Here is a 26529-nt window from a genome sequence, read left to right as displayed (position 1 = left end):
CCGGCAGGACCGGGATGGGGCAAGGAGGGGAGCAGGGCGGGCAGGGGCCGGGCTGCCCGCAGAGCTGTCCCCTAACAGCGCTGTACCCAAAACCCTGGACGGCGGGGGGGCGGCGGGGGCTGCTCGGTGCCACGGGGGTGCCACACGGCCCCTGGCTGCCGTCGCCCCCAGCCCATTCGGGGGCGCTCGGGGTGACGGAGCCGAGCAGGGGCCGTGCGGCGGGGCCGCGCAGCGGGCGCCCCGGGGACACCGGGGCCGGGAGAGGAGCGGCACGGCCCGAGGGGGGGGGCTCCGGGTGTCCCCGTCCCTGCTCCCCGGGGGCGCGGCGCGGGGGTCGCGCTCCGGCCGCCTGCAGCCGGGAGGGGCGGGGGCGTTACCGGGAGGGGCGGGGGCTCACCGGGAGGGGCGGGGCCTCACCGGGAGGGGCGGGGCCTCGACGGGGCGGGGCGCGGGGCGCACCCGAGCTGAGCGCGGCGGCGGCAGCCCCGGCTCCGGGAGCGGGACCGGGAGCGGGACGTGCCCCGGGACGTGCCCCGGGACGGCGGCCGAGGTGAGAGCAGAGCCCCGGGGAGCGGCGGGACGCGCGGAGCTCCCGGGACCGGTACCGGGCTGCCCAGCCGGCCGGTCCCTGCCCCGGACAGCCGGTGCTGCCGGGGTCCTGCACCGTGCTGGCACGGGTCTGGCCCCGTCCTGTCCCCGGGTGGTCCGGGGGGGGGGGGGTCCCGGGGTGGGCGTGTGATGTCCGGGGGGGACGGGAAGGTGACACCGGGGTGCGAGGAGGGGAGAGGTGGGGTGGTGCTGGGGTGCCCCGGGTGCACCCCGTGGAGGCGCCACCCGATGCGGGGCTCTCGGGGGGCTGCCGGGGCCCCGCCGCCCCCCGTCCCAGCAGCAGCGAGGACACGGGGCCGTGGGCGGCTGCGCTGCGGTGTGCCCACGCCTTCACACCTCCGCCACTTCCCGTCCCGTCCCCAGCGCTCGGGGCAGCCAGGCCAGCTGCTGGACCCGGGGTGTGCCAGGGAACAGCTCCCGGTGCCGGTGCTCCCGGTGCCACCAGAGCCTGTGGGAAAGCCCTCGCCACCCGGCCGCTGCGTGTGACGGTGACCCGGGATGCTGCAGGCTCAGGGCCGCGGCGTGCTCGGCTCCCCAGGGGCCTGATGCTGCCCTGCTCTGTGCTGGGCTTTTGGGGTTCACTGGCAGCTGGTCTCGATGCCTGAGTCCAGGGTGTCCTCTGGGAGGGGGACGTGCTCCCTGCCCCTGTCGGCTCGGGCTGCTGCTGCCACTCATGCCCTGCCCTGACGAGGGGTCTGGCGGAGGCTTCGGCACGCTGGAAAGGACGAGGAATGACAGTGGCTGGGCTGGAAGGTGACAGCGGTGGTCCCTTGAGAGCTGTGGGACCAAGGCAGTGCTGTGCACGTCCCCTGCAATGCGGGGGCCGTTTGCTTCCTCCTTTGCTGTCACCGCCTGCACCCTTCTCCTTTCCCCTGTGCTGAGGTCTCCACCAGACAAAGGGAAGTGTCTTTTCTGGGGGGTTTTCCCCCACACTTGCTGCTTCTGGCAGCAGGTTTTCCTGCTGACGTTTCCTTGGGGGAGCTGGGGAAAGCTGAGCACTTGGATTCATCCTGGGCTGGTGGCTGCCAAAGGTAGCTTCACCCTGCAGGGCGCAGCCGGGGGGCACGATAGGGAGCAGAGACCCACGGCCACATCGAGGGGTGCCAGCCCACAGCAGCACCTAGGGCTCCTCTCGCCGTCTCCCCGGCCTCCCTGGGCTTCCACCCCACGGGCTCAGTGCCCAGATGGGCTCCTCGGGCCCCTGCTGGCCCTGGCCACCCTTCTGTACCCATCCCCAGGTCTTGGCGGGGCCCTGCCCACAGCACAGCCATTCTCTCGGATGTGGTCTTGTCCTGGGCTGAACCACTTTTCATTTCCCTTCTTTAATAAAAGCAAAAAGAATAACAGTGCCGATAACCGTGCTGGGCTGGTGAGCTCTGAGCACCGGGAGATAGCAGAGTGGCGCTTCCCTGCTGTGGAGCTCAGCCCCGGCACCCCGGGCAGGGAAAGCTTTTTTGGGGAGCAGCTGCGGAGCTGCTTCGTGGCACCCTGCCTGTCCCAAACTCACCTCCTGCCACGGCTTTCTCTACGCCACAAGATCCCTTTTTCTTCTCGCCCCTTGACGCCCCTGTCGGGCTGCCCACGGCTCCGACCGGCCGGGCTGGGTGCTGGTGCTGTGCGTGGTGCTGGGGGAGCGGAGCCCGCCCTGCCCGTGGGAGCAGGGCCGTGGGCAGGGGCAGGAGCTGCTGGCGCGGGGCTTTCTGCTCTGTTGCAACGGCTCCACTTCCCCTGCCCCCCTTCACAGGATGGGTTGCGTGAAGTCGAAGGAAGCTGACATCCAAGACAAGGTGATAAAAACGGATCTCGGCCCCGGCCTGCAGCAGGGCCACTACGTGAAGGACCCCACGGCTGACAACAAGCACGTAAGTGGGAGATGCTGTGCCCCCGCTGGGGGGGGCGCGCACAGCGCTGGAGCCACCCGTGTGGGCTCTGCCCTTGGCCTCGCTGGAGCTGCGTGAGCACCTGGCCGGGGGCTGGCTGGGGGCGCTGGGATGGGAGCAGAGGGTCTGCCCAGCCCATGCTGGGGCGAGGCACAGGGCGAACCTGGTGGAAGTAAAGGAATTACGGGGAAAGAGAGAGAAAAATGAGGGTTTCGGGGAGGGAGACGGGGAGATGCCGGTGCAGTGGCCGAGAGGCCCGCGGGGTACCGGTCTCTGCCACCCGTGACTTCCCTCTGTTTGTTGTCCTGCTTTCCAGCACAATGCCTGCAGTGTAGCCGTGCCCCTGCCCGTGGATGGTGAGTACGCGCGGTCCTGTGGGCACGTGGGGGTGCGCAGCTGATCCTCAGCCCAGGATCGAGCCCAGCTGGACCTGGCAGCCTGGGAGCTGTGGGCTCCCTCCGTGCGCAGCGCGGCCGTGGCGCGGGGTGGCAGGGACCTGGTCCCATCGCAGGGACGGGTGCCCAGGAGCCCCTCTTGCCACAGGCCCAGGGGACAGCGTGGTGCTGGCGCTCTATGACTACGAGGCGATGCACCCTGGGGACCTGAGCTTCAAGAAGGGAGAGCGGCTGAAGGTCCTGGAGGAGTAAGTGTCCCCTGCCGCAGGGTGTCCTGAAGGCTCGTGTGGCCCTGCTTGCTGTTTTTGCGGACTTTGCCCATTTGCTCTGTGCTGTAGCGCTCCGGTGACTGCCCCACCGTCAGCTCGCTCACAGCTGTGCCCAGCGCTGCGATGCGCCCTGGGTGCCGCTGGCATGAAGGAGCTGGTGGCGCCCAGCACTGACCCGCTGCCATCTTTATCCTCAGGAAGGGCGAGTGGTGGCAGGCACGGTCGCTGGTGACAGGGCACGAGGGCTTCATCCCCAGCAACTACGTGGCCCGAGCCGACTCGCTGGAGACAGAAGAGTGAGCGTCCCTCCGGGGCCAGCCCATCCCACAAGCTCCCACATTGCCCAGTTGTGGCCATTCCCCCCTCCTGCCCCGTGTCCCCCCTGTAGCGGGGGCTAACGCCCCCCCAGCCCACGCCACCTTGGCTCTCTGGTCCCCGACGGTGGTCGTTGTGTGCTCTGTTCCTGCCCCAGGTGGTTTTTTAAGGGCATCACCAGGAAGGACGCAGAGCGGCTGCTGCTTGGCCCTGGGAACGTGATCGGATCCTTCATGATACGGGACAGCGAGACCACCAAAGGTACCGAGGGACCCCACAGGGCGAGGACAGCCCTGGGAGGGCTTCCCTTGTGCAGATCTGCCTGGGAGAGGGGCTCAGGACCCCTAGGGGGCTCTGCTTTGCTGCCGGGCAGGAGCTGGGGTCTGCTCCCTCTACAAGTGCCCCCACGAGAGCCGCAGCACTGCCGTGTGCCTGAGCCCTGCAGGGTCCAGGGACGCCCGGTCCCTCCGAGGCTGCCTTTGGTGTTCGGGGCTCAGCTGGCCTCATGCTGGAGCTGAGGGGGTGGCGGTGGCAAGGAGGGGACAGTGCTGTGCTGGTGGCTCGGCCGGGCGGTGCTGGGACCCCGCACGGGTGTCCGGGAGCCGGGGGGGGCACTGCCCCATGCCGCGGCTTGCACCTCGCCCTTCCCCGAGCAGGTTGCTACTCCTTGTCGGTGCGGGACGGGGACGGCCTGCAGGGAGGCAGCGTGAAGCATTACAAGATCCGGACGCTGGACAGCGGCGGCTTCTACATCTCCCCGCGCAACAGCTTCGACACGCTGCAGGAGCTGGTTGAGCACTACAAGGGTGAGCCCCGGGGGCGTCGCTCCAGCACGATCCTGCCTGGCACCGCTGGGCTCCGTGCGGCCGCTCGGCTTCTCCTCGTGGTGCCCAGCAGTCGCAGCTGTGGGTGGTGGTGCCCCAAATGCCTGCAGTGCCCAGGACTGCCCGTCCCCAGGCTGGAGCCCTGACTGTGCCATGTCCCAGCAGGGCCGTGCTGCGGTGCTGGTGTCCGACGCTGGGTCGTGCCCTGCACCCACGGGGGCTGTCGCGGGCTCTGCGCTTCGTAGCACGGAGCCTGGCTGATGGCACTCGCCGCTCCCCGGCAGGGCAAAGCGACGGGCTGTGCCAGAAGCTCACCTACCCCTGCTGCATGCCCAAACCCCAGAAGCCCTGGGAGAAAGATGCGTGGGAAATCCCTCGGGAGTCTCTGCAGCTGGAGAAGAAGCTGGGAGCCGGGCAGTTTGGAGAAGTGTGGATGGGTGAGAGCGGGGGGAGGCAGCTGGGAGGAGGAGGAAGGCGATGGTGAAGGAGGAAGGGCGAGGGATGGGAGAGGAGGTGGAGGGGTGGCAGGGGGTGGGGGAGTGCCCTGTGAGCAGACAGCGAGGAAGCAACTGGTGGGAGGAGAGAGGGGCACTGGGAAGTAGTGGTGGCCCTGTCCTTCCCGTGGGGATGGCCCGGGGCTGTGCGTGGTCTCCAGCCGTCGCGCAGCAGCTCTGCCTGCAGGAGTGGGGGCTTGGCTCCACAGCCCAGTGCTCCCAGTGCGGGGTGCCTGGGGAGGGCTGGGCACCCTGGGGAACGGCCTGCGTCCCCCCCCCCCAGCTACCTACAACAAGCACACCAAGGTGGCGGTGAAGACCATGAAGCCCGGCAGCATGTCTGTGAGCGCCTTCCTGGAGGAGGCGAACCTCATGAAGACCCTGCAGCACGACAAGCTGGTGAAGCTGCACGCCGTCGTGACCAAGGAGGAGCCCATCTACATCATCACCGAGTTCATGGAGAAAGGTGCCGCCCGCGCCCCTGCACGTCCCCGCGGTGCAGGACTGGCTCCCCCCATCCCCAGGGGAGACGTGGGCTCTGGGGGAACGTGGGGATGGCCCTGGGAGAGGGAGGGAGGGGGACAGGCAGAGGAGGATGGGATCTGTGCTGCCTGTGGGTGGGTTTGGGAGCTGGTGGGCCCCAGAGGGTCCCGGAGCAGCATCACGGCCCTGGCCAAGCTGAGCCCCGTGCCCTGCCTGCCCGCAGGGAGCTTGCTGGACTTCCTGAAGAGCGAGGAGGGGAACAAGCAGCCGCTGCCGAAGCTGATCGACTTCTCTGCCCAGGTGAGGAGGGGACAGACCTTCCCCAGCTCCCCGTCCCAGCTCCCGGGACACGGGGCCGGCTGCTGGCACCCCGGGGTTTGCAAAGCTGAGCTCGAGCCCTCCAGATCCCCCCGAGAGCTGTTCTCCAGGTGTTTGGGGGGCAGACTGAGAGCAGCCCGCCCGCAGCTCAGGTGGGAAGGCCTCGCTGCCTGCAGAGCGCCCCGGGGACAGGCGCTTGGGCTGGGAAATGTGGGGAAGGGGCTGGCGAGGGTCACGGTGCCATGCAAGGCAGCCTGCTGTGTGCTCCGAGCGTGGGAGCAGGTGTGCAGGAAAGGAGAAGTGGTTGCTTCCTCCCCACTAACCCGGTAGCTGCAGCCAGCACCGGGCTGTGCCCAGCACCCTGAAGCAGAGCAGACCCTCTCGGGAGCCGGGAAGGTTCCTCTGTTAGGGCTGTGGGTCTCTGCCCAGCAGGTCGCAGCCCTGGGGGCCCGCAGCACAGCTCTGCTTTTTGGAAGCCGCGGGGTGAAGGGCTGGAGCTGGTTCTCACCTGCTGACGTTTGCACGGTCCTGTCTCCAGGACACCCCGGGTCTGGCTGGCGTGGCCTCCCCGGGGAGCAGCAGTGTCAAAGCTACCGATTTGTGTCCATCGCTGCTGATGTGACAGTTACCTGAAAATAGTGCTCGGTGCGATACAGCCCAGGGGACAGCCTTCACGAGAGCACTGCAAGGAATGTAACATGCTGTTTTACCCCACAGCAGTGCCTATGGGAGCTTTATGGCAGTAACTACACTTAAAATCATCTTCCAGCCATGGGCTGGAGGAAGGCATCTGGAAAGGGAGGGGTACTCGGTGAAAACAGTGTCGGGGGTATTTTCAGGAGCTGATTTTGGGTACAGCTGAGTGTGCTTGTACATCTAGCTTCGCGTGTGCAATCATTTGTGCAACCACTGTCTTGTCGCTGCTGCTTCTGCAGCGCCCACAGCCAGCGACCACTGAGCTGAGCTTGGTGCCTCAGTGAAATAATTCACGGAGGAACCTGAGCAGCAGCAAGGCCCAGGCGCAGGAGGTTTAGACCAGGTCGCTGGCTCCTCGAGCCAGCTGTGGCCGTGCCGAGCAGCGAGGCAGGCGTGCAGCCATCTGCTCCCGGCAGGCTGCCTCCGCGGGCTGCCCCCTCCGTGCCTCGTGCCACGGCTGCAGCACCGGGGCAGAGCCCCCAGCACCTGCACGAGGGCAGCAGCCGGTGAGCCCGGTGCCGGCGCTGGGGCTGAGTCACTGCGAGCAAAACCGCCCGTGGCCCTGGAAATGATCCTTCCGCTCTTGCGGTGCTGGTTTACTTCTGTATTTCGTGGGTCTCTGCACCTTGCCCCGGTCCAGCCTTGCGGGTGCAATGGAGGGGCTGACTTCATGGGCTGCTCTCAAAGCCCTCAGGCAACTCCCTGTCCTCGCCCAGGGGCCATCATGGGGCTTTTCTGTCCTCCCCAGAGAAGCTCTGTACTGCTGACAGGTTCTAACAGCAGCAGTTAAAGTCCATTTGTTGTCCCCTCGGCAGAGAGCGGTTTGCCCAGCTGTTACACCTCGACCTGCGGACATTCACAGACACTTGCTCACAAGCACGTCAGCTCCCCAGACACCAGCTCTTGCTGCTTTTCTCACATGTGGCCTTAAATGGGTTGTGCTGGCCCGGCCACCCAAACCCCTGATGTCTTTCACAAGGGATTCCCTGCGCTGGGAGTGGTTCCCATGCAGCAGTCGATCACGTTTCCACTGTGGCTGCCCTGTGCTCTGCCATGGCTCAGCCGCCTTTGGCCCTGCTTCTCTTGTACTCGCCAGAAGCAACTAAGCTCTTTTCCATTCCTAGCAACAGTCACTTTTAGGGTTTTTGTGTTATTTCAAACAGACCCCTTGCCTTTTTCTGCTTTTTACAGATTGCAGAAGGAATGGCTTTTATTGAGAAGAGGAACTACATCCACAGAGACCTGAGAGCTGCCAATATTCTAGTGTCAGCAATACTGGTGTGCAAGATCGCAGACTTCGGCCTGGCCAGGGTCATTGAAGACGATGAGTACACGGCCCGGGAAGGTACAAGAGCTGCTGTGGGAGTCTGGCCACTTTCTGAGATGGTGAAGGGTTGTGGGATTCCCTTAAAGCCACTTAAAATGTGCAGCTTTGGCAGCAAGGGCCCAGGGAGGGACATACTGCATAAATGGACAGATGAGTGGAAGCTCCTCTCATTTGCATTGCTTCACATCTTCCTGTTTGTTTCTTGTTCCCCATATTTCACTACGAGTTTCTCAGCATTTGGGTTATAGCTCGTGTTTCTCGTTGGATCTCTTTGTCCAGGTGCCAAGTTTCCCATTAAATGGACTGCACCAGAAGCCATCAATTACGGATCTTTCACAATAAAATCAGATGTCTGGTCCTTTGGGATCCTCCTGACCGAGATCATTACCTATGGGCGCATCCCATACCCAGGTATGGAGCTGAAATGCGCCCTCTAATCCGCTTCCAAAAAGATGTGCTCTGTGTTCTGGGGCCCATCTATGGGATCTGCTTCTCCGTGAAGTTAGGTCACTGAAAACAGAGGCAATGGCAGGAAATTTGAATCTCACAGTGGGAGCAGAGCTGGAAGATCTCTGGACAGCACACAGATTTGTGTGCACACCACTAACCCATGCTCTTCTGCTTCCTGCAGATTAAGCGTGTTTGGAAGTAGCACAGGAGTTCAGGGCTGATAGCTGGGCCAGATGTTTTTGGGAAGGCTCAAACAATCTGTAAATCTTCATCGTTAGGAGCCACCCTGTACTGTATACTAGTTGTTTCTCTGGTGCCTTTTTTCAATGGAAAATGATTCTGCACAAGGACGTTGCCACAAGCTGGCCGTGAAGGATGTGGGGTGGCTTAAAGGGCTGCGAGGGAAGGACCAGCTCTGCCATCGGCACTAACTTATATTTATCAGTGACTCTCGAAGGAATGGCTCATTAAAGACTCAGCAGATGGAGAAATGCCGCCTTTATTTGGGGGGAATTTATACAAAACAATTACAATTCCCATCTGGTCTGCTCAAATGGGGTACAAAACCGCATGCAACAAGTGACGCACCATCCCAGTTGTTCGCATGTTTCCCTGAACAGGAGTAGGGGCTCCCCTTCCCCTGCTCCTCCAACCTGTCCTTTTTCTCCCTAGTGACAGTGTCCAAAGGGTGAGTGTTGGGTTTTATTTCTTCATTGCCTTTGAAAGAAATCAGTGACAAACTGTGAAACATTCACCCGTTCTGCTCCATTTCTCCAGGGATGTCGAGCGTGGAGGTGATCAGGGCCCTGGAGCACGGCTACCGCATGCCCCGCACAGAGAACTGCCCCGAGGAGCTGTACGACATTATGCTGAGGTGCTGGAAGACCAAACCAGAGGATCGCCCCACCTTTGAGTACACGCAGAGTATTTTGGAGGATTTCTTTACTGCGACAGAGAGCCAGTATCAGAAGCAGCCATAATGCAGAAAGTTTGGTGGAAACGATGGACAGCCCTGCACTGTGCGCGCCGTGTTAGCAGCAGCGAGCACATGCACCCTGCTCTTCCCTGTCCCGCTCTCGATCTGTGCACACCTTCCTCGTCTGCTGGCCTGGCCCAGAAACCAAAGACTTCCTGAGGAGGCTTGGCTAGGAGCAAGGGCACGACGAAGCATCGCTCCAGCCACCCCCGGGGCTGCCAGGCCGGGGATAAGCGAGGCAGGGCTGCACCTTGTGCCTTCTGCACGTGCCAGACTGCCGGGCAGCAGCTGCCCCGGGCCGTGCCTGCTGGTGGGTGTCCAGCTGGTGTGAGAGCACCACGCGAGGAGGGCTGGGGCCACGGCTGCTTCAGCTACAGAGGAAAAAAGAAATAGGTTTTTTGAGCCGCCTGAGATCTTATCGTGCTGTTTTGCAGAAGTAGGCGCTTGTGCTGCACTGTGCTTGTTGAAAGGCCGTTCTGCCCTGGGGGTGCTGTGCAGTGCCCACCGCCCGCACAACCTGGCCGCTCGCGCCCACGCGCTGGTGAAATCCCGATGGATCGCCACCGGGTGCTGCGCTGCGGCACCTCAGCTCGTCTCTGCCTCAGGGAACTGGCTTTGAAGCGTTACTGAAACGAGACTCTCCCAAAGCCCTGCTGGATGGTGTGGGGTTTTTTTTTTTTGGTACTTTTTTTTTTTTGGTACTTTTCTTTTTGCGGTACTTTTTTTTGTGGTACTTCATCTGTTGAGTGCAAATTTTGGTGAGCCTACTTCAGCAAGGAGGGCAGCGCGTGCTTCAGGGAGTGGATATGCACACACAGAGCTTTTTAGCGATGGGACTGGTCTAACCCCGCCGATCTGCCCCCATACAACCTTCTGGAGCCTGCCCCGTGCTTCAGCTGCAGCTCCTGCAGCGCTCCCGGGGCTGCTCCCCTCCACTCCAACACCTCCGCTTCGCCCACAGATGTCATTTACCTCGTACCCGCTGATTTGCATTATCAGCAACGAACCATGCGTTCCTTCCACGCTCATTTTATGGTTTTGTTCGTTTTTAGTATTTAATGGCAGGTTGTTTAGGGAAGAGGAATAGAGGAAGTAATGATTTTAAAGGGTGTTCTTTACTTCTTACAACGGACTTCCATGACTGCGTATTTTTTCCTCATATAAAAAGACAAACACGATTTTTGTATGCTTTTATTATCAGCTTTGAGAAGCTTTTTTTACAGTCAATAAACTATTTAAACAGCCCCATCGTTGCAGCGCTCCCTCGGGCGACCCGGTGGCAGCGGGCCCAGAGCTCGCCAAACGCTCCCGAGGCGCCTCCTCTCGGCTGCCCCCGATGCAGACGGAGCCTCAACCCCCGGGGCCTTGCCGAGGCCTCCCCCGGGCTGCTGCCGCCCGCGGCGCCGTGTGCCGGGAGGGCCGGGCCGCAGCCCCGGTGCCCGCCCAGGCCTCGGTGCCCGCTCTCGGGGCGCTGCCCTCAACAAAGATGGCGGCGCGGCCCTCGCCTCACGCCCAGCGCCGGCCCGGCCCCCGCGGCCCCCCCCCCCCCTTTCCCCCTCCCCCGCTGCCGGCCCCGTTAGCGCCGGGCCGGGCCCCGCGCGGCCGCTGTTGGCGGCTCCGGGCCGGGCCGGGCCGGGCCCGCCGAGGCCGCTGTCGCCATGGCAACCGGCCCCGCAGCCAACCGCTCGCTGCTTCCGCTGACGTCAGCGCCGACACGTGGATCCAAGATGGCGGCGGCGATGGTGAGCGCGGCGGCGGCGGCGGCGGCGGGCACGGAGCGGGGCCGGGACGGGACCGGGGGGGGGCCGGGACGGGACCGGGGGGGCCGAACCGGGCCGGGAGGGACGGGACGGGACGGGACGGGGACGCTGCACCGGCTGCAGCCCCGCCGGCTCCCCCGCGGCCGGGCGCGGCTCCCCGGATCGGGCCGAGGCCTCGCAGCCTCCCGGGGCGGCCCCGGCCCGGCCCCGTCCCTCCCGGGCAGCGCCGGCGCGGAGGCAGCGGCCGGCCCCAGGCGCCGCGGGGGGAGGCTGTCACGGCCCGCTGCGGCTTGTCAGCAGGGCCGGGCGGGAGCCTGTCGCTCCCCCTCCCACCCCCTCCGGTCCCGAGCCGTGCCCCGGGGCTGTTCCCGGTGGGAAGCCGCTGAGGGAGGCCCCGGCGGCACCGCCCGGGGGAGCAGCGCGCTGCCGAGGTGCTGGTGAGCTCCCGGCGGAACGGGGAGCGTGCCCCCGCGCCTTCGGGGAAGGTTTCCGAGGAGGAGGCGCTGCGGGAGCAGGGTTGCGGGGGAAGGATGGGCGCTGCTGGCCGGCACCGGGGCGCGGGGAATCCCGGAGCGCCAAGGCTGGCGGAAACCGGACGGGGATCGGAGAGTGGGGGTGCGCGTCTGGTTTGATTTAGGCATCGGTACGTGCTGCTGGCTCTCTCCCAGGCAGGGAGGAGGCAGGGCCCGAGCTCGTTTCGAGAGCTGAAGACGTTTCTCCGGGGGATCTCCTGGAAGCCTCCTCTTTTACGAAAGGCAGAAGGCTGCTGACAGCCCTCCTGGTGTCAAAGGGGCTCTCAGAGATCCGTGTGAATGCAGCACTTGTCTCCTTTCCAAAGCCCTTCAGTGACTCCTCTGAGCGCAAGCGTAAGCCGGGCAATAAAGCTGGGCCTGTGCAAACACTTGTGAGACACCCGGCGAGGCAGCCCGCGAGCGGGGCTGGGAGGTGGCAGGCTGGCACCTGGCAGGGGCGAGGAGCGGGTGCTGCCTGCGCCCGGCTAACGTCCTGATGGCCGAGCGGAGACTGATCGTACGTGGCAGGGAGCTTGGGGTGCTCCGGTGTAGCGGGTCTTCGTTTCCTGCCACAGAGTAGCGGGCGATTCCCTTCTTCCCCTTCTGACCTCATATCAAAAAGTGTTGGTAGTTGGACCAGCTCCTCAGAGCTTTGTGGATCTGGCCGGACGAGTGGCTGTGCACAGGTCCTTTTCCCTGGTTTTCCTCAAAACCGAAAGTTAGAAGCCCTTGGTTGTTGCTGTTTGTACCTTTTGCCCTTCTCTGTGTAAGAGAGATGAAGCCTTATCTGTCATCTCATTCATACGCTATCCATTGTTGTCATTTCCTGCTTCCTTTTCTTCCCTTTAAGCAAATCCTGTGCTGTGTTCTCACCTTCCTGGGTGAATTATCAACCAGCAAGCCAGCCCTAACGCGGTGCCGGGCGTATCACCGGGCTGCAGGCTGCTGGAAATCGCTGCTGCTCGAAGGCTTCTTCGTGTTGGCAGCCTCTAGAAAATGCCTGCCGGCAGCCGGGCGGGGGCATCCCGGGCCCTGATGGCCCGGCCGCGCTGGGTGATGCTGAAGAGCGTTGGCAGAGTGCCTGGGGAAAGGCTGCCTGCGGGCTCCTGTTTGCCCCTTCCCCTGGATAAACTTTGGAATTCAGACTCTGGCACTGGCAGCTTCCGAGCCTGCAGACTGCGTGTGTGTACACGTGTGTGGTCACAGGAAGGTGTCCTGGGGGGTCTTCTCCTGCTGGGTCCGGCCGGGGCGTAGCTCGACAACCCCGCTTTTTTGGCAGCGATTGGTAAAGCTTTGGTGGATCTTTAGAAGAAGTAATAAAGGCAATATTTTTTAGGTCTTTCTAAATGAGATAAATCAAAGAAACTGTCCTGGAATTGTTTGCAAATGTAAAGTCTAGTGATAATTACTGAGAAGTAGCTTCTTGGAAGGGTTTCTCTGCGAGCTTCTGTTGGTGCCTGCGCGTAGGACAAGAAGCGCGCTGTGAGAATGGCTGCGAGGAAGGCTTGAGTTAAACTGTCCTTCCTGTTAAGTGGTTCCTTCCAAAGTTAATCACAGGGATGGATTTTCAAAGGAGATTGCCCGTCACGCTTTCGGGATTGACAGAGGTCCCGCAGGCTGAATCGGGCGGGCTGAATTTCACGCGACGGGAAGAGGCAGCCCCTGTCGCTGCTGCGGGTGGCCGTGTGCTCGTGTGGCAGCGCCCGCCCCGCCGCAGGCGTCCTGGGGTGACGTGCTGCCTGCCCTCTCGGCCATTTCCCTGGGCTGACTTTCCTGGTCTGGAGCTGTGCGTGTCTGTTGTGCTGCGTGTTGCTTCGTTGTTCGATTCCCTGGCACCTTAGAACAAAGACCGGCACCTGAGTGATTTTTCATGCAAGCTTTTTGAAGCGTACAGGATCGGGGAAGGCCACAAAGGCGGTCCCCTGCCTTCTGAAGCCTGTGCCTCACCGGGGCTCTGGGACTCACCTAAAGCAGGGCTGCGTCCTGCGAGTTCTGATCCTGCGCGGGAGACGGTCTGCCCTGCAGGCATCTGAAATGAAACGATTGCCGGGCCAGGCCCAGGAGCTGTGCAGGTGTTTTGGCACGTGTCCGCATTGCCACGCTAACTGCTGGAGGAGCAGCACCTCCGTGGGTATGGAAGCACAGATCCTGCCCGGGAAGGCTCCAAGCTTCTCCCTGCACGTGCTCTGCCAGGCAGAGCTGGCTGCTGAGGAGCCCGCATTGGAAATTTTCCTTCAAATTTCACTTTCAAAACTCAGCCCCACCTGTTGCGTAGCAGCGTTCCCGTTTCTTGTTACCAAATGCTCTTTCTTGGCAGCGCTTTCCGTAGTCCCCCTCAGCCTCTTCTGTTGCTTGGTACTGCCTGAGTCATCGTCGTCTGCGTGCAGAGAGCCTGATTTCTGCCGAAGGTGCCATCGCAAACTTCATCTTCCATGTGCCCGTGTGTCTCTGAGCGCCTTCCAAAGCTCTGTCCTTATTTTTGTCATCCTGCAAGCTTTTTTTCCCTGATGCCGAGCTGTGTTGTGGCCCAGAGGGGCAGGGAGAAAAGAGTGGGGTGGAGGGAGAGGTGGTGATGTGCCCAGCCCCTGCCGCACCACCCCGCGCTGGTCGCCGCAGGCAGCGGTGTGGGGCAGCTCCTGGTGGGCAGGGTTAGCCCGGTGCCAGGGCTGGTGCCCAGTTCTCCAGTAAGCCACGGGGTTGTGCCGTTCCTCACAAGCGTGGCGGGTGGGTGGGTGGGGGTAGAAAAGTCAGGTGACAGCGTGCTGGGTGAACCGTTCCAGACAAACGCATCTTTCCTGCAGCTCAGCAAAGCCAGCGCTTTCCTGAGTGCAGGCGAAGAACCAGACAGAGTGGAAGGTGACCCGATGAGAGTCACAAAACGAAGTGAGGAAAGCTTTCCTGGAGTTGTGCGTAATCCCTTGACCTTACAGATTTTATAACGTCTGGAATTAATGCTTTCAGTGTTGTTGCCCATATCTAACGTTGCTCTGGTGTTTATTTTACTATTTTTAATATTAAATATATAGATTTATATTTTAGTGCTAACATTAAATATAAAAATATGTTAATATTTCCTCTCCTTTTTGCAGGAAAGGCTAAGGTGTTTGCTGGTCTTGCTGTTGTGGCTTCGTGGTACAGATTCTTTCTATGTGCCCGGTGTGGCTCCTATCAACTTCCATCGGAATGATCCTGTAGAAATAAAGGTGGGAGGAACTTGGGTCTGGTTGTATGTTGTTCGTTTGTTTTTTTTTGTGTGTGTGTGTACATTTTTATTCCTTGTTTGTATCATCATAGCTACGTGGGATGGGCAAGTCAAACTTTGGGATCGATCCTGTTACTAAATTTTTGGTGCAGGTTATTTCGTTTTTACTATCTTCGTGTAGGGTGTTGGGGATAAGCAGCCCTCAAGTGGTCACTCTTGTCACCTCACCCTGCAATTCCCAGCGTGATTCTCTTGCTTGTTTCTGATTTCTTCTACCAAATCCCTTCAGCAATTGCACCAAAGTCCTCAAGTTGTTGCTCTGTTTGGCCAAAGAGCGCACTCTTTCTGCAGTTTTGAAGCGAATTTAACCAGATTCTTTTTCCGGCACCGTACTGACTCCCAAAATGCTCGTGGAGGATGAGCCTGAGGACGGTAGGATAAAGCAGTAGTCGAGTCAGACTTTTTCAGTGTTCTCTTCTACCCAGTTTGCACATGCAATGTCTTCAAGCCAAGTGAAATCCATGCTAAGCCCTTTCCAGGAGCAGGCATTTGTCCTTGAGTGGTGGGGACCTTCCAGCCCAGGCTTGCTGAAGAGCTGTTCCTGTACAGCGTTGCTGGTAGTGAATGATGGAACCGCTTCTCCTGTGCAGGAGGAAGCCAGGCCCCGCTTCCAGACATCAGCAATTTATAGCCCTTTTCATTTATTTTTCTAAAGCTGTGGCCTCTGTCTCAGCAAAATCCAGCACCCTTGGGGCTGCTGAGGTTTGATGCTCCCACATGAAGCACAGCACAACTTGCTCTCTGGCTGCAGGCTGCCAGACCTGGGCTATTTTTAAGCAAATGTGATTTGCCTGTGGCTACAGTGAGCTTCCTGGAAGAGGGGGTATTGGAGTGGCTGGTCTCAGAGGGATTTCATGAGCCAAATGCTTCTTCAAGTGATAAGGCAGGTCAGCCTGTTTGCCAGCGCTCTTCCAATAAAGGAGCTTGGCTGCGTTACAAAACACTCCTGTTTTTCTGAGCAGCTGTGGCCTTGGCTATCGTGGTATATGTCTGTGCTTCCCTTGTGCCATGTGACTTGTGGGAACTCTCCAGAAATGTTTGGGTTTTGTCGCTGCCCTTTGTCTTCCCAATCTGGTGGCTCTCTGGCTTTTCTTCCAGTGACAAAAATTGCTCAACCCTTCGTGTAACTAGAGGCCAGACCTCTAGGTCTGGTGTGACGTGATTTATTTTTTTTTTAAATATTTTTTTAGGAAATAACTGCAGTCTCATATGAAATTTGATTCTTGTATCTCAGAATCTCTTTCAAGCTCTTTGTTGTTTTGTGGGACTTCACTGAGTCATAAATTTGTAAAAATAAAAAAATATCTGCCGTGCTTCTTTCTTCAAGGGTTTCTCTGTTTGTGATTGAAATGCTGCTAAGTCCTAGGGTAGAGAATGTATGACTAGGAACTGTGCAAAAGGAATATTTGTCTCCTTTCTTACAAAAGTGAACGTAGGAGAGGTGTGTTTACCAGAGGGCAGGAAACTGAGTTCTGTCATGGGGATAATCCTTCCTTTCTTCCTCCAGGCCGTGAAGCTCACCAGCTCACGAACCCAGTTACCATATGAGTACTACTCGTTGCCCTTCTGCCAGCCCACCAAGATAACGTACAAGGCTGAGAATCTCGGTATGTATCCGCCGAACAGCATGCTCCCCAGCACTAAACTGCTGCTTATGAGCTGAGTGAGAGTATGTTTAAAGGAGGAAAACGATTTGCAAGTATCCTCTCTAATAAACTGTTTGTGGAGGGCCTGCTCCCTCTATTTCTTTACATGCTGGCAGTTTGCAAACTAGAATGTCCGTATGCTGGAAAAAGGAAACAACTTACTTGAAGGAGAGAGCACGTAACCAGTTACACGTAGTGCTTGGTACTTCCAACAGTCAGCTACCCTCTAATTTTTTCTTTGCATCTGTGGTAACGGAGGAGACTTGCTCTCATGACCCTGGCTGTACAGTGCTCTGCAAACCGGGTGGCAGGATCAGTGGCAAGAAGCCTGGCAGTCTTAAACCCTGCTTTTATTCTCCTGTTTTCCAGGTGAGGTTCTCCGGGGGGATCGAATTGTAAATACACCTTTCCAGGTTTCCATGAATGTGGAGAAGAAATGTGAAGTTCTTTGCAACTTTCCCAACAAGCCGGTCACTCTGACCGTGGAGCAGAGCAAGCTGATCGCTGAGCGGATCAGGGAGGATTACTATGTGCACCTGTGAGTCGCCTGGAGCATGGGTTTGTGTCGGTGGGGGTTCTGTGTCGTGGACAAATTTGATCTGAAATATGTACTTTCAGCATTGCTGATAACCTCCCTGTGGCCACACGGCTGGAGTTTTATTCCAATCGTGAGGAAGAGGAAAAGAAGAAGGAGAAGGATGTGCAGTTCGAGCATGGATACAGGCTTGGGTTTATGGACGGTAACAAGGTAGAGAATCTGGGTGCTGTCGGAGGGGTGCGTAGAGGAGCGGTGGGAGTCTCTCAGAGCGTTGGAAATCCACCAGAGAGCATCAGGGTTAGGAATGCAACCGACATTTTTATATAGAATAGAAATACAAGAGAGGTCTTCTAACAGAAGAGAGTGAGGGCAGGTGCTGGAATACCGGTATGACAGCCAAAGCTCCTAGCATGGACCTGCCGTAAGGCTTTGGATGGCAAGGGTATGGGATATTAGAAAGTAAAAGCACTGGCAAATTGTGAGAAAAAAAAAAAAAATCCTGTTTGTAACCATCTGGAAGAAGTTTCTTAAATTTGCAAATGGAAACTTAATGTGTATTCCTGTAGATATTTTTTTTAACTGTGTGCCTTAAAGATTAGCTGTATTTGACTTAACTGATATATCTTTTTAGCATAGTCAGGAGTTCAGTTGCACACACGGCTCTGATCGCTTGAGTGTAAGTTCTTACGGGTGAATGAACTTTCTGTGCCTGCAAACAGAGCTGCTGCACTTTGTTCCTGCCGTAGGTGATGTAAGAGCTCTTTGAAAGTACAAGCTTAGGACAGCTGTGAGCACCAGCAGACTGATTGATGCTTGTCTGTTAGAAAAAGCAAGCAGGAAACTCAAGGCTGTAGCTGCTGAGGTCCTTCCAACATAAATTCTGTGGTTCTTTTGCCACTGAAGTCTCCGCTGAGCGCATCGTGGAGATGTATCTCAATATAATGGTATTGTCTGGGCCAGAAATAGATTGGAACCTCGTCACTGATGCTTGGAGTGTTTGAGGTGTCACCTCTTCAATACCTGTGTTCTCTCCTCTTGTTCTTTAAACTTGGCAGTGTTAGCTTGATCTCGCACTATAGCACAATGTATCTGGGAACAGCAGGAGTCTTCACTTTTCTGCACTGAAACTGCTTTCTCCAGTTGCTTCTAAACTTTGCTTGTTCCTCTCTCGGGTGGCTAACATTATATTTAATGTCAATCTGTTTTAGTTCTACCTGCACAACCACCTCTCCTTCATCCTTTACTACCACAGAGAGGATGTGGAAGAAAACCAGGAGCCCACCTACAGGGTTGTGCGCTTTGAAGTGATTCCCCAGAGTATTAAACAAGAAGGTGAGTGACTTCTAGGGAGGGGAGCAAGGGAGAAGAATCTCTTGTAGGTCAAGTGTTGAACACACGCTGAGGTACCAGTGCCAGTTGTTACTTCCTTGTCTCAGGGCACGGAAGGGAGGGAGTCTGAATTATAAGAATAATATTAGCTGTAACAATAATATCTTTCCTTAAAATTTGTTTATGCTGTTCACTGCTGATTGGAAGAATAGTTGTGCAAACCGCAGAGCAGCTGGGAAAGGAATGAAGGTTTTCCCTGCAGTATTTGGAGTAATAGTGGCACAGTGCCTTGAACTTGGGGCCAGGCTGATCAGCGGGAGAGGTGGTGCCTCAGGGAAGGTCTGACCTAGTGTGTGCCGTGTTTTCTGTTACAGACTTGAAGGCTGATGAGAAGGGGATGTGCACCCTACCTGAAGCCACAGGCTCTGCCCCTCAGGAAATCGATCCCTCTAAGGAGAACCAGATTATCTTCACGTACTCTGTCCACTGGGAGGTGAGGGAGTAGTGGGAAGCTGGCTGGCAGCTAACTGCCCCTGCCTGGCACGGGCTGGCAGTTCGTGCTCCAAGTATTTGTCACAGGGGTGTTGTGGAAGACATCGGGAATGTGCTGGTGTGAGAAGACATGGGGCAATGATAGCTGCTGGGGTGTCCGAAGGGCTTCTGGTCACACCGTGCTGTCCTTTCAGGAAAGCGACATTAAATGGGCTTCCCGCTGGGACACCTACCTGACCATGAGCGATGTGCAGATTCACTGGTTTTCTATCATCAACTCGGTTGTGGTCGTCTTTTTCCTTTCGGGTGAGTGAGATGTGTGGGCTGAAGAAGGCTTTACCGTAAGTGCAGGGAATTGTCTTTAAGCCTCAGTTGCCTGTAGCTTAAGGAGGAAGTGGCCGTGTCTGAACCTGCTTGGAAGGGGCAGGAAATGAGCATTAGCACGTATAAAACCTCCTGGTTCGGGCAGCACCCCATGGGGTCAGGCTGCTACCCGCTTTTGTGCTCTGACTGGGGTAGTTGGGGGAGTAGAATCGTTAATGTTTTTTTTTTTTTTAAAAAAAAAAAAAAAACACACAGGAAAGCCACAGTGCCTTGTTAATGCTGAAATTCTGCCTTCCCTACTCCCTGGGGCTTTGTTTCTGTTTTTGCTGTAGGCTGGGGGAGAAGAGTAATGGTTCAAGGCCTCCTCTCCTAGCCAGAACTGTGTACGTTGGTGGGATCAGTGTGGTTGCACAGCACGAGAGCAGCAGGGCCACACAGGAGCCTCTGAGCTAACCTGTACTTGTTTTCAGGTATTCTCAGCATGATCATCATCCGCACCCTCCGGAAGGACATTGCCAACTACAACAAAGAAGATGACATTGTATGACGTGTTTGTTCTTGGGGCTGGGATTGGAGAGGGAGGGAAGCACAGATGAGGAGGGATTTGGTTTGAAGATGTGCCTGTAGTATCTCTTCCCACCTTGCCTCCCATTTTTCTTTGAACCCTGAAGATTGGAGAGGCGGTTCCGTAATGCGCTCTCAGGACGTGTCCCATCACTGGAAGTATTCAAAGTCAGGATGGGGCCCTGAGGAACCTGATCTAATGAAAGATGTCCCTGCCCGTGGTAGGGGGGATGAGGTAGCTGATCCTTAAAGGTCCTCCCAAACTGTTCCTTGATGTGATTCTGTGACACCTTTGGCACTCTGTATACGACAGCTAATTACCGGTACAGATGTCTTCATGCTTAGGTAATGACTGGTGACAGTTCCATAAACGTGTGTCCTGGCACTGGCAGTTCAGGTCTTAACTGACCGAAGTGCGAGAGGAAAGAAGTTTGTTAACTAGAGCGATATGATTCTGTAGAACTAGATACAAGGAAATTAGCCTCTTAGGGTGGCTGTGATAGGACCGTTATTTCCACTGCTAAACTGTATTTAAATACGTTCTTGTTGCTACAGGAAGATACCATGGAGGAATCCGGCTGGAAACTTGTGCACGGAGATGTCTTCAGGCCTCCACAGTATCCCATGATCCTCAGTTCTCTCCTGGGTTCTGGAATTCAGCTCTTCTGTATGATCCTGATCGTCATCTGTAAGTGGCACGTGTTGCATGGAGCGGCCATAACAAGAAGAGGAGCAGTGCTCAAGGGTGTTTGCAGCTCCAAACTGCAACTTCGGTCTAGGCTCACCTTAGCTTGAGTGAAGTCACATGAGTCTGCTTCCTGATGGAGGCTGTAGGCCTGTGCTCGGCATTTCTGAGTTTCTAGATAGACGCCTTCAGCTGAGAGATGCTTTTTGAGTTTGTATTTTCTGTAATCAAGATATGAGAGGCAGGGATTCTGCAGAAACAAGCACCGGGTGGTAGTGGACTGAGAGACATTTGCGCATGTGTGCTTTGCCTTCTGAGCTGCACCTGCTCAAATCTCTGGGCAATGAGGCTAAAGCATGATCTATAGCTTGAGAGCAAAGCTGTGACTTTCTCTCCGGCCAGTGCTGGAGGCTGTGGGTGTGTTAGGCTTTGAAGGAAATGAGGTCTGTGGAGGAGGCGGCGATCCCAGGCGGCTGCATGCAGCTTGTGGGATGGCCCCTGGCCTCCAGGTGCAGGCTGGCACGTGTGCATCGGAGCCATTGTGCTTTGTCCTGGTTTTTCCTCCGCAGTTGTTGCCATGCTGGGGATGCTGTCACCTTCTAGCCGGGGTGCACTGATGACTACTGCCTGCTTTCTCTTCATGTTCATGGGGTAGGTGCCCACTGCTTTCCACAACTGAACTGTCCTGCCTACACCTGCCCTCCCTTTCCCCAGCAATGAAAGCTCATTTTCTTTGTCTTGGCTTGTTTCTGTCCAGGGTATTTGGTGGATTCTTCGCTGGCCGCTTGTACCGGACTCTGAAAGGACATCGATGGAAGAAGGGAGCCTTCTGTGTGAGTCTCTTGGTGTTCTGTGCTGCTTATCCAGGTTGATGATGGCAAGGTCTGGGGTTAAGTTCCGCATGCATTTGTGGGTAGCTGGATGCACGCTGGCTGGACGTGCAGAGATTTGGTGTGGATTGAGCCCTTGTAGCTTTACGTGAAAGGGTAAACACCAGAGCACGTACTGCTGCAAAGCAAGAGGGTTGTCTGAGATCCTCCCCATTGCCCGTCTGCTGTGGGAGCAGAAGGGATGCTTCCTCCACGTGTGCCTTGTCCCAGCAATGGACTCATTAAAAAGAAGCATCTGGTTAATAAGTCAGGTGTTTCCTCTTAACTTGTGTTTGCTCTTGCAGACAGCTACCTTGTATCCGGGTGTCGTTTTCGGTATCTGCTTTGTCCTGAACTGTTTCATCTGGGGGAAACACTCCTCTGGAGCGGTAGGTACCTCCTTCATCCTGGGAGCCTGCTGGAGTGGGAGGCGGGTGACTGGGCTGTGGGGGAGTTGCCTACTTTCACAGCACCTTTCTCATGTGGGTGCCAGTGCAGTGAGTTGGGCTGGCCAGTGACTTCAGTCTCCAGGCAGATGAACTTGCTTGTTTTTATGACTCTGTGTGATTCCAGGTGCCTTTCCCTACCATGGTGGCCTTGCTCTGCATGTGGTTTGGGATCTCGTTGCCCTTGGTGTACCTGGGGTACTACTTTGGATTTCGCAAGCAGCCGTATGACAATCCCGTGCGGACCAACCAGATTCCCAGGCAGATCCCGGAGCAGAGGTGGTATATGAATAAATTTGTCGGGTGAGTGATGAGTGTCTAGGAAATACGGTGAGTTAAGCCCCATTCCCTCAGTTCTCTTAGGCTGCTGACCATCACCTTTCTGCTGGTGTCTGGACACAGCCAGGTCACAGAGGTGTTTTCCTGAGTAATGCAGTATCAGAGACTTAATCTTGACATGTTTAATGTACCCAACAACAGGAGCAGCTGAGTCATTTACTGCATGAAACTTATTCTAGCAATCTGGAGCTGTAGAGCTTCTGCCAGGAGTGTTCTGGGTGGTTACAGGGAGCTTCTAATGGCCAGACAGTTATGTTGTGCTGCTTACAGTTTTTCTTTCTCGCTCTATAGGATTCTCATGGCTGGTATTCTGCCTTTCGGAGCTATGTTCATTGAACTGTTCTTCATTTTCAGCGTAAGCATTTAACCCACTTCATTCTTGAATAGGATTCCTCTCGTGCCAAAGCCAATATGCCTCTGAAAGGGAGGGAGCACCCGCCTGGGGCAGTTTCGTACTCCTGTACCTACTGGAGGGGCTGACAGGTTCCCTCCGGGTCTTTCAGTGTTGTTCCTAGAGAGAGCTGGGCTGTGGGTCTCTGCAGACTGTCTTCTTGCTGAAAACACCTGGAGATGTCTGCAGAACCTTCTTTTGAAGGGTGATTGGAAGGATGGTGGTGAAGATAACGCTTGTTGTAACGTTATGGCAAAGAGGGGACCTGACCTTAAGACGTTCAGCTGCTGCTTATTTCTCACCTTTCTGTGGACATGGAGGAATTTGCTGTTCCATTGCTAGGAAGATGAAGGGGAGTGAGCAAGCTACCTCGTAGCTGTCTTTGGGTATCTTTTTGCAACCCAGTCCCTTTGGGAAATGCACTTGAACTGATGCCTCATCTCTGTGGGGCCGAGGGTCCCTCATTTTTTTTCTTGCGTTAGCTGGAAGAAGGTAGTCTCGCATTTGCTGATTGATTACAGAAGCATGGAAACAATTTTATGCTGTGTCTTCGTTTCAGGCAATCTGGGAGAACCAGTTCTATTACCTTTTTGGCTTTCTCTTCCTGGTGTTTATAATCCTGGTGGTATCCTGCTCACAAATCAGCATTGTCATGGTGTACTTCCAGCTTTGTGCTGAGGTGAGATTTCCCTTGTCATAGTTTCAGTAGCTCAGGGTGCACACTCGTTCCTGGCAAAGCACAGGTCACGTTATTGCTGCTGCTTAGCAAAAATGCAGCATGGCCCAGATTCGTGGGTGTGATTGTTCTTTACACCTCTAGACTTTAAGGAGAATTGAAGCTACTTGACATCTAGACTGGGAACTGTGGTTTCATACAGGCAATTCTGCTGGGAGCAGGGTATTTTGAGCTGACATCTCTTCCGAAAGAAACCATTTAATTCCATCCATGTCTGAAGAGAAATGCAGGGCCAAAGGCTGAGCCATGTTCTCCGGTAGCAAGTGCTGTGATGCTGACCTGGCACGTTTCACTGTCAGCTTTTTGTCCTTGTTTGGAAATAATTTTGTGACAAAGTAGCTCCCCATGCCCAAACTGTGGTTTTGCTTTGAAGGAAAATGGGTAATGTTCTCCCTGTCCCAAAAAGCTCACAGCTCCCCTGAGCCAGTGAAGCTGGTGACATGAAAAAGAAGCCTGTGGAATAATGCTGAGGCTTTTTACCCTGTCAGGATTACCGCTGGTGGTGGAGGACCTTCTTGGTGTCTGGAGGATCTGCCTTCTACGTGCTCATCTATGCCATCTTCTACTTTGTGAACAAGGTATTGTTATCCCTCTCGTACCAAAGTGCCACTTTTCTAGGAGAAATTGTTGGATCCGGGGAAGGAAATGATAGGGCTGCCTAGTCCGAGCCCATCCCTGTGCTAGCACAAGGCAGCTGAGCAGCCAGCTGTGCTAATGGCATTTCCAAAGCAGGGAGGAGGATTTAAGTACCTGAGGCCCCTGCCTGGGATACCTGTGTGGAGCCATCAGTTGCTAGCAGTGGTCCCAGCCCCTCTCTTGAAGGGGACATCTCAGCTGAGCAGAGGGTTGCTTCTACTTTGAATGCCCCTTGTTGGGGGCGTTGGCTGGTGTGGGACCTGACTCATGTTACCTCTGAACATGATTTTACTTATTTTTAACTCCTCTTCTGTTTTAGCTGGATATTGTTGAGTTCATTCCCTCCTTACTGTACTTTGGCTACACCGCCCTTATGGTCTTGTCCTTCTGGCTCCTCACTGGCACCATTGGCTTCTATGCAGCCTACATGTTTGTCCGGAAGATCTATGCCGCAGTGAAAATAGACTGAAGATGCACAGAGCCAGCAGAAAGCAGACACCTCTGAATACATGTCCTCCTGGGAGCGAAGGAGACATCTTCTCCCAATTCTTTTAAGGAAACAAAATCCAGTGGGAGAGTGACAAGAAATAAATAACTCCTCATTTTGGAATGTAACTTTTGGCACAGTGTACATGGATTCTGGGCTACTTCTGGGGGGAAAAGGGGCCTGTAGATACCTTACATTTTAACTTTATTATCCTGTTCCAGATTTGAGGGAGTTTTTTAGCAGAGAAATATCCCTCTGTATAAGTAAACCCCTTTTTGCTAATTCATCTTTTTTTTTTTTTATGTTGATGATGAATGGATTTAAGACAGCAGTGGAAACACTTGTGAAAACATTTTCTTCCAGCCCCTAGGGTGCTCTAGGATTCAGGGAGACTCTTCAGACAAGTATCAGACTGGATTTCTTTCCTGCCTTCATGTCTGCACAGAAGAGCTTGACTGTGGCAAAACAAAAGGATCCTAAAAGCTCACCCAGCATGGGTCTGGCGTGCTCTCGCTGCAGAAGTCCTGGCATCAGCTTGTTTACAGTTTGATGGAGGTGCCATTCGGAGCCTAGGAAGTGCAATTTCACCGTGAGAGAGCTGGAGAACTGCAACCCTCAGCATCATTTCTCCCAGCTTCTGGCCTTGGACAGCATGGGAGGGTGGGATTTCCTCTTTGGAAGGTGCAGCGGGCCGCAGTGTTCTGGTGGAAGCGTGTGATTGTGCTGGTGCTAGAACACGCCACTGGAAGGATGCATGAGGTAACGGCCAGGGTTTGTGATGTCCATAGCTCTGCTCCAGCCGGGTGAGGAAACGGGGCCGGCATCCTTCTTGGGAACCCCACGGTTCTGGGAAGCCTGAAGTCAGCGCCGCCGTTGCGTTAGTGCCAAGCAGTCTGATGCAGTGTTGGGCCTCAGCTGCGGCGAGACGTGCGCCGGCCACGCAGAAGGGGCTGGGGACGGGGAGTGGCCCCAAGGAGTTCTCCCATTGCCAGAAGCGGGCTGCCTCACTGCCTGCCCTGTTCCCCAGCTGCTCTCTTCTCCTCTCTTAGATTCTCTACCTCCAGGGAACAGAAGTTCACACCCCCTCAGCTGTATTTTGTTCTCCACGAAACGGTCTAAGTCCTCTGGGCAGCCAGTGTGGGCTCTTCTGCAGCAGGCTCTTCTTTTTCTGTGGCTTGATGCCTGAATAAGCCCCTGGGAAGATCTTTTTAAACGAGGTTTGAAGTTTTATGTTGGTCATTTATGATGTTTACCGGTAAAAAACTTCGATGTTGCAGTGAAGGCTCCCTCCATCCCCAGAGTAGCTGGATTCAGTCAGGGCTACAGGGGAGAGATGTGGCGGTTTGTGAGATCTAGAACAATTTTGGTTTTGCTTCTTTCTATATTAAGAAATAAGGCCTCCAGGTGACCGGCTGTCCCAGGTGACACCATTCCAACACAACTGTCCCAAGCCCTCCCTGTTACCAGCACTGATGCATGCACTTGAGGGGTTTGGGGCTATTTTAATCCAAATTGCCCTAAGAGTTTCCATGAGGTCCACACTAGGACCTGTGCCTCTTATTTGATGGCCTTGCTCCCTGCGAGGAGCTGGCTTCACAGATGCTTTGATTCCTCCTCAGCCCCAAGTCTTTCTGGCCTTGCCTAATAACTTCCTCAGCCATGCGCCATGCCAAAGTCTGAGCAGCCAGGAATCAAGGATGGAAAAAAGAGAGCAGGGGATGCACGAGCCAGCTGTGCTGTGGAGTACTGCGTCGGTTCTGATCTAAGATCTTTGAGATTTTTGGTTTTTTTTTTGTTTTTTTTTTTTTTGCTATCCCCACCTGTGGAGAGGCTCAGCCAGCATTGATTTCTCTCCTTCCCCCCGGAGTGTTTTCTCTGTATTCTTTGTAATTTTTAATTAATGTATGTATTCTTTGTGCCCTACTGTAAATAAATCTGCCATTGTCCTGTTCTGGGTTCTCCCAAGCCACCTCTTTGATTTTCTTCTCATAACGTTTAGCCTGTTTTGGCACCTGTGTGGTCTTCGATGTGTGGCTTCAGTCACAAGCAGAGCCTGGAGTACGTTCCAGTTTCTTCCGTGATATTTTTCTCCTGCTAAACTTGATGGAGCACTGAAGCTTCTCCCAGCGTGGCATGTCCTGTATACTGCTGTGTGTTGTGATTAAAACGCCGCCGGTCAAGGCATTTTGATTTGTTCCTCGCTGTACTGCTGTCGTGCGCTGTGCGGGAAAAAGGCTTAAGCAACTCGGTTCTCTCAGCGTGACGTGTGGCTGGACTCGCGCAGCGCTAAGGGCTGGAGCGCCACGAGGGGAGGGATTGTCGATGGCTGGCACCGTGCGCGGCAACTCCGCGGTGCTTCGGAGCAGCTCGGCTGTGAGCCTACAGCTGAGGGAGCCGCGTTCCCTCCTCCTGTTCTGGAGCCGTGCCGGCGCTGTCGGAAGGTGCCCCTTCACTGTTAGCTTGCGGCTTGGCGTCTT

At 56.1% G+C, this 26529-nt stretch overlaps 2 protein-coding genes across 2 annotated transcripts; both read left to right on the top strand.

Moving 5' to 3' along the window:
* Positions 1 to 3040: 3040 nt before the first annotated feature.
* HCK (HCK proto-oncogene, Src family tyrosine kinase) lies at positions 3041 to 9040 on the top strand. The gene is made up of 10 exons (XM_035567047.1): positions 3041 to 3132; positions 3351 to 3449; positions 3626 to 3729; positions 4125 to 4274; positions 4577 to 4729; positions 5070 to 5252; positions 5493 to 5569; positions 7475 to 7628; positions 7890 to 8021; positions 8838 to 9040. The coding sequence occupies exons 1-10, from the start codon at positions 3077 to 3079 to the stop codon at positions 9038 to 9040; spliced, it is 1311 nt and encodes a 436-aa protein (XP_035422940.1). The 5' UTR covers positions 3041 to 3076.
* Positions 9041 to 10620: 1580 nt separating this feature from the next.
* On the top strand, positions 10621 to 26003 carry TM9SF4 (transmembrane 9 superfamily member 4). The gene is made up of 18 exons (XM_035567043.2): positions 10621 to 10778; positions 14398 to 14511; positions 16078 to 16177; positions 16586 to 16754; positions 16835 to 16964; positions 17963 to 18086; positions 18458 to 18576; positions 18770 to 18881; positions 19370 to 19440; positions 20019 to 20151; positions 20718 to 20799; positions 20906 to 20981; positions 21323 to 21406; positions 21591 to 21766; positions 22094 to 22157; positions 22753 to 22872; positions 23418 to 23507; positions 23885 to 26003. Exons 1-18 carry the CDS (start codon positions 10695 to 10697, stop codon positions 24032 to 24034), a joined length of 1998 nt encoding a protein of 665 aa, XP_035422936.1. The 5' UTR covers positions 10621 to 10694; the 3' UTR covers positions 24035 to 26003.
* The last annotated feature ends 526 nt before the right edge of the window (positions 26004 to 26529 follow it).

This window comes from Cygnus atratus, chromosome 16, assembly GCF_013377495.2.
Source record: "Cygnus atratus isolate AKBS03 ecotype Queensland, Australia chromosome 16, CAtr_DNAZoo_HiC_assembly, whole genome shotgun sequence".
NCBI lineage: Eukaryota > Metazoa > Chordata > Aves > Anseriformes > Anatidae > Cygnus > Cygnus atratus.
This window is presented reverse-complemented; position numbering and strand designations above follow the sequence as displayed.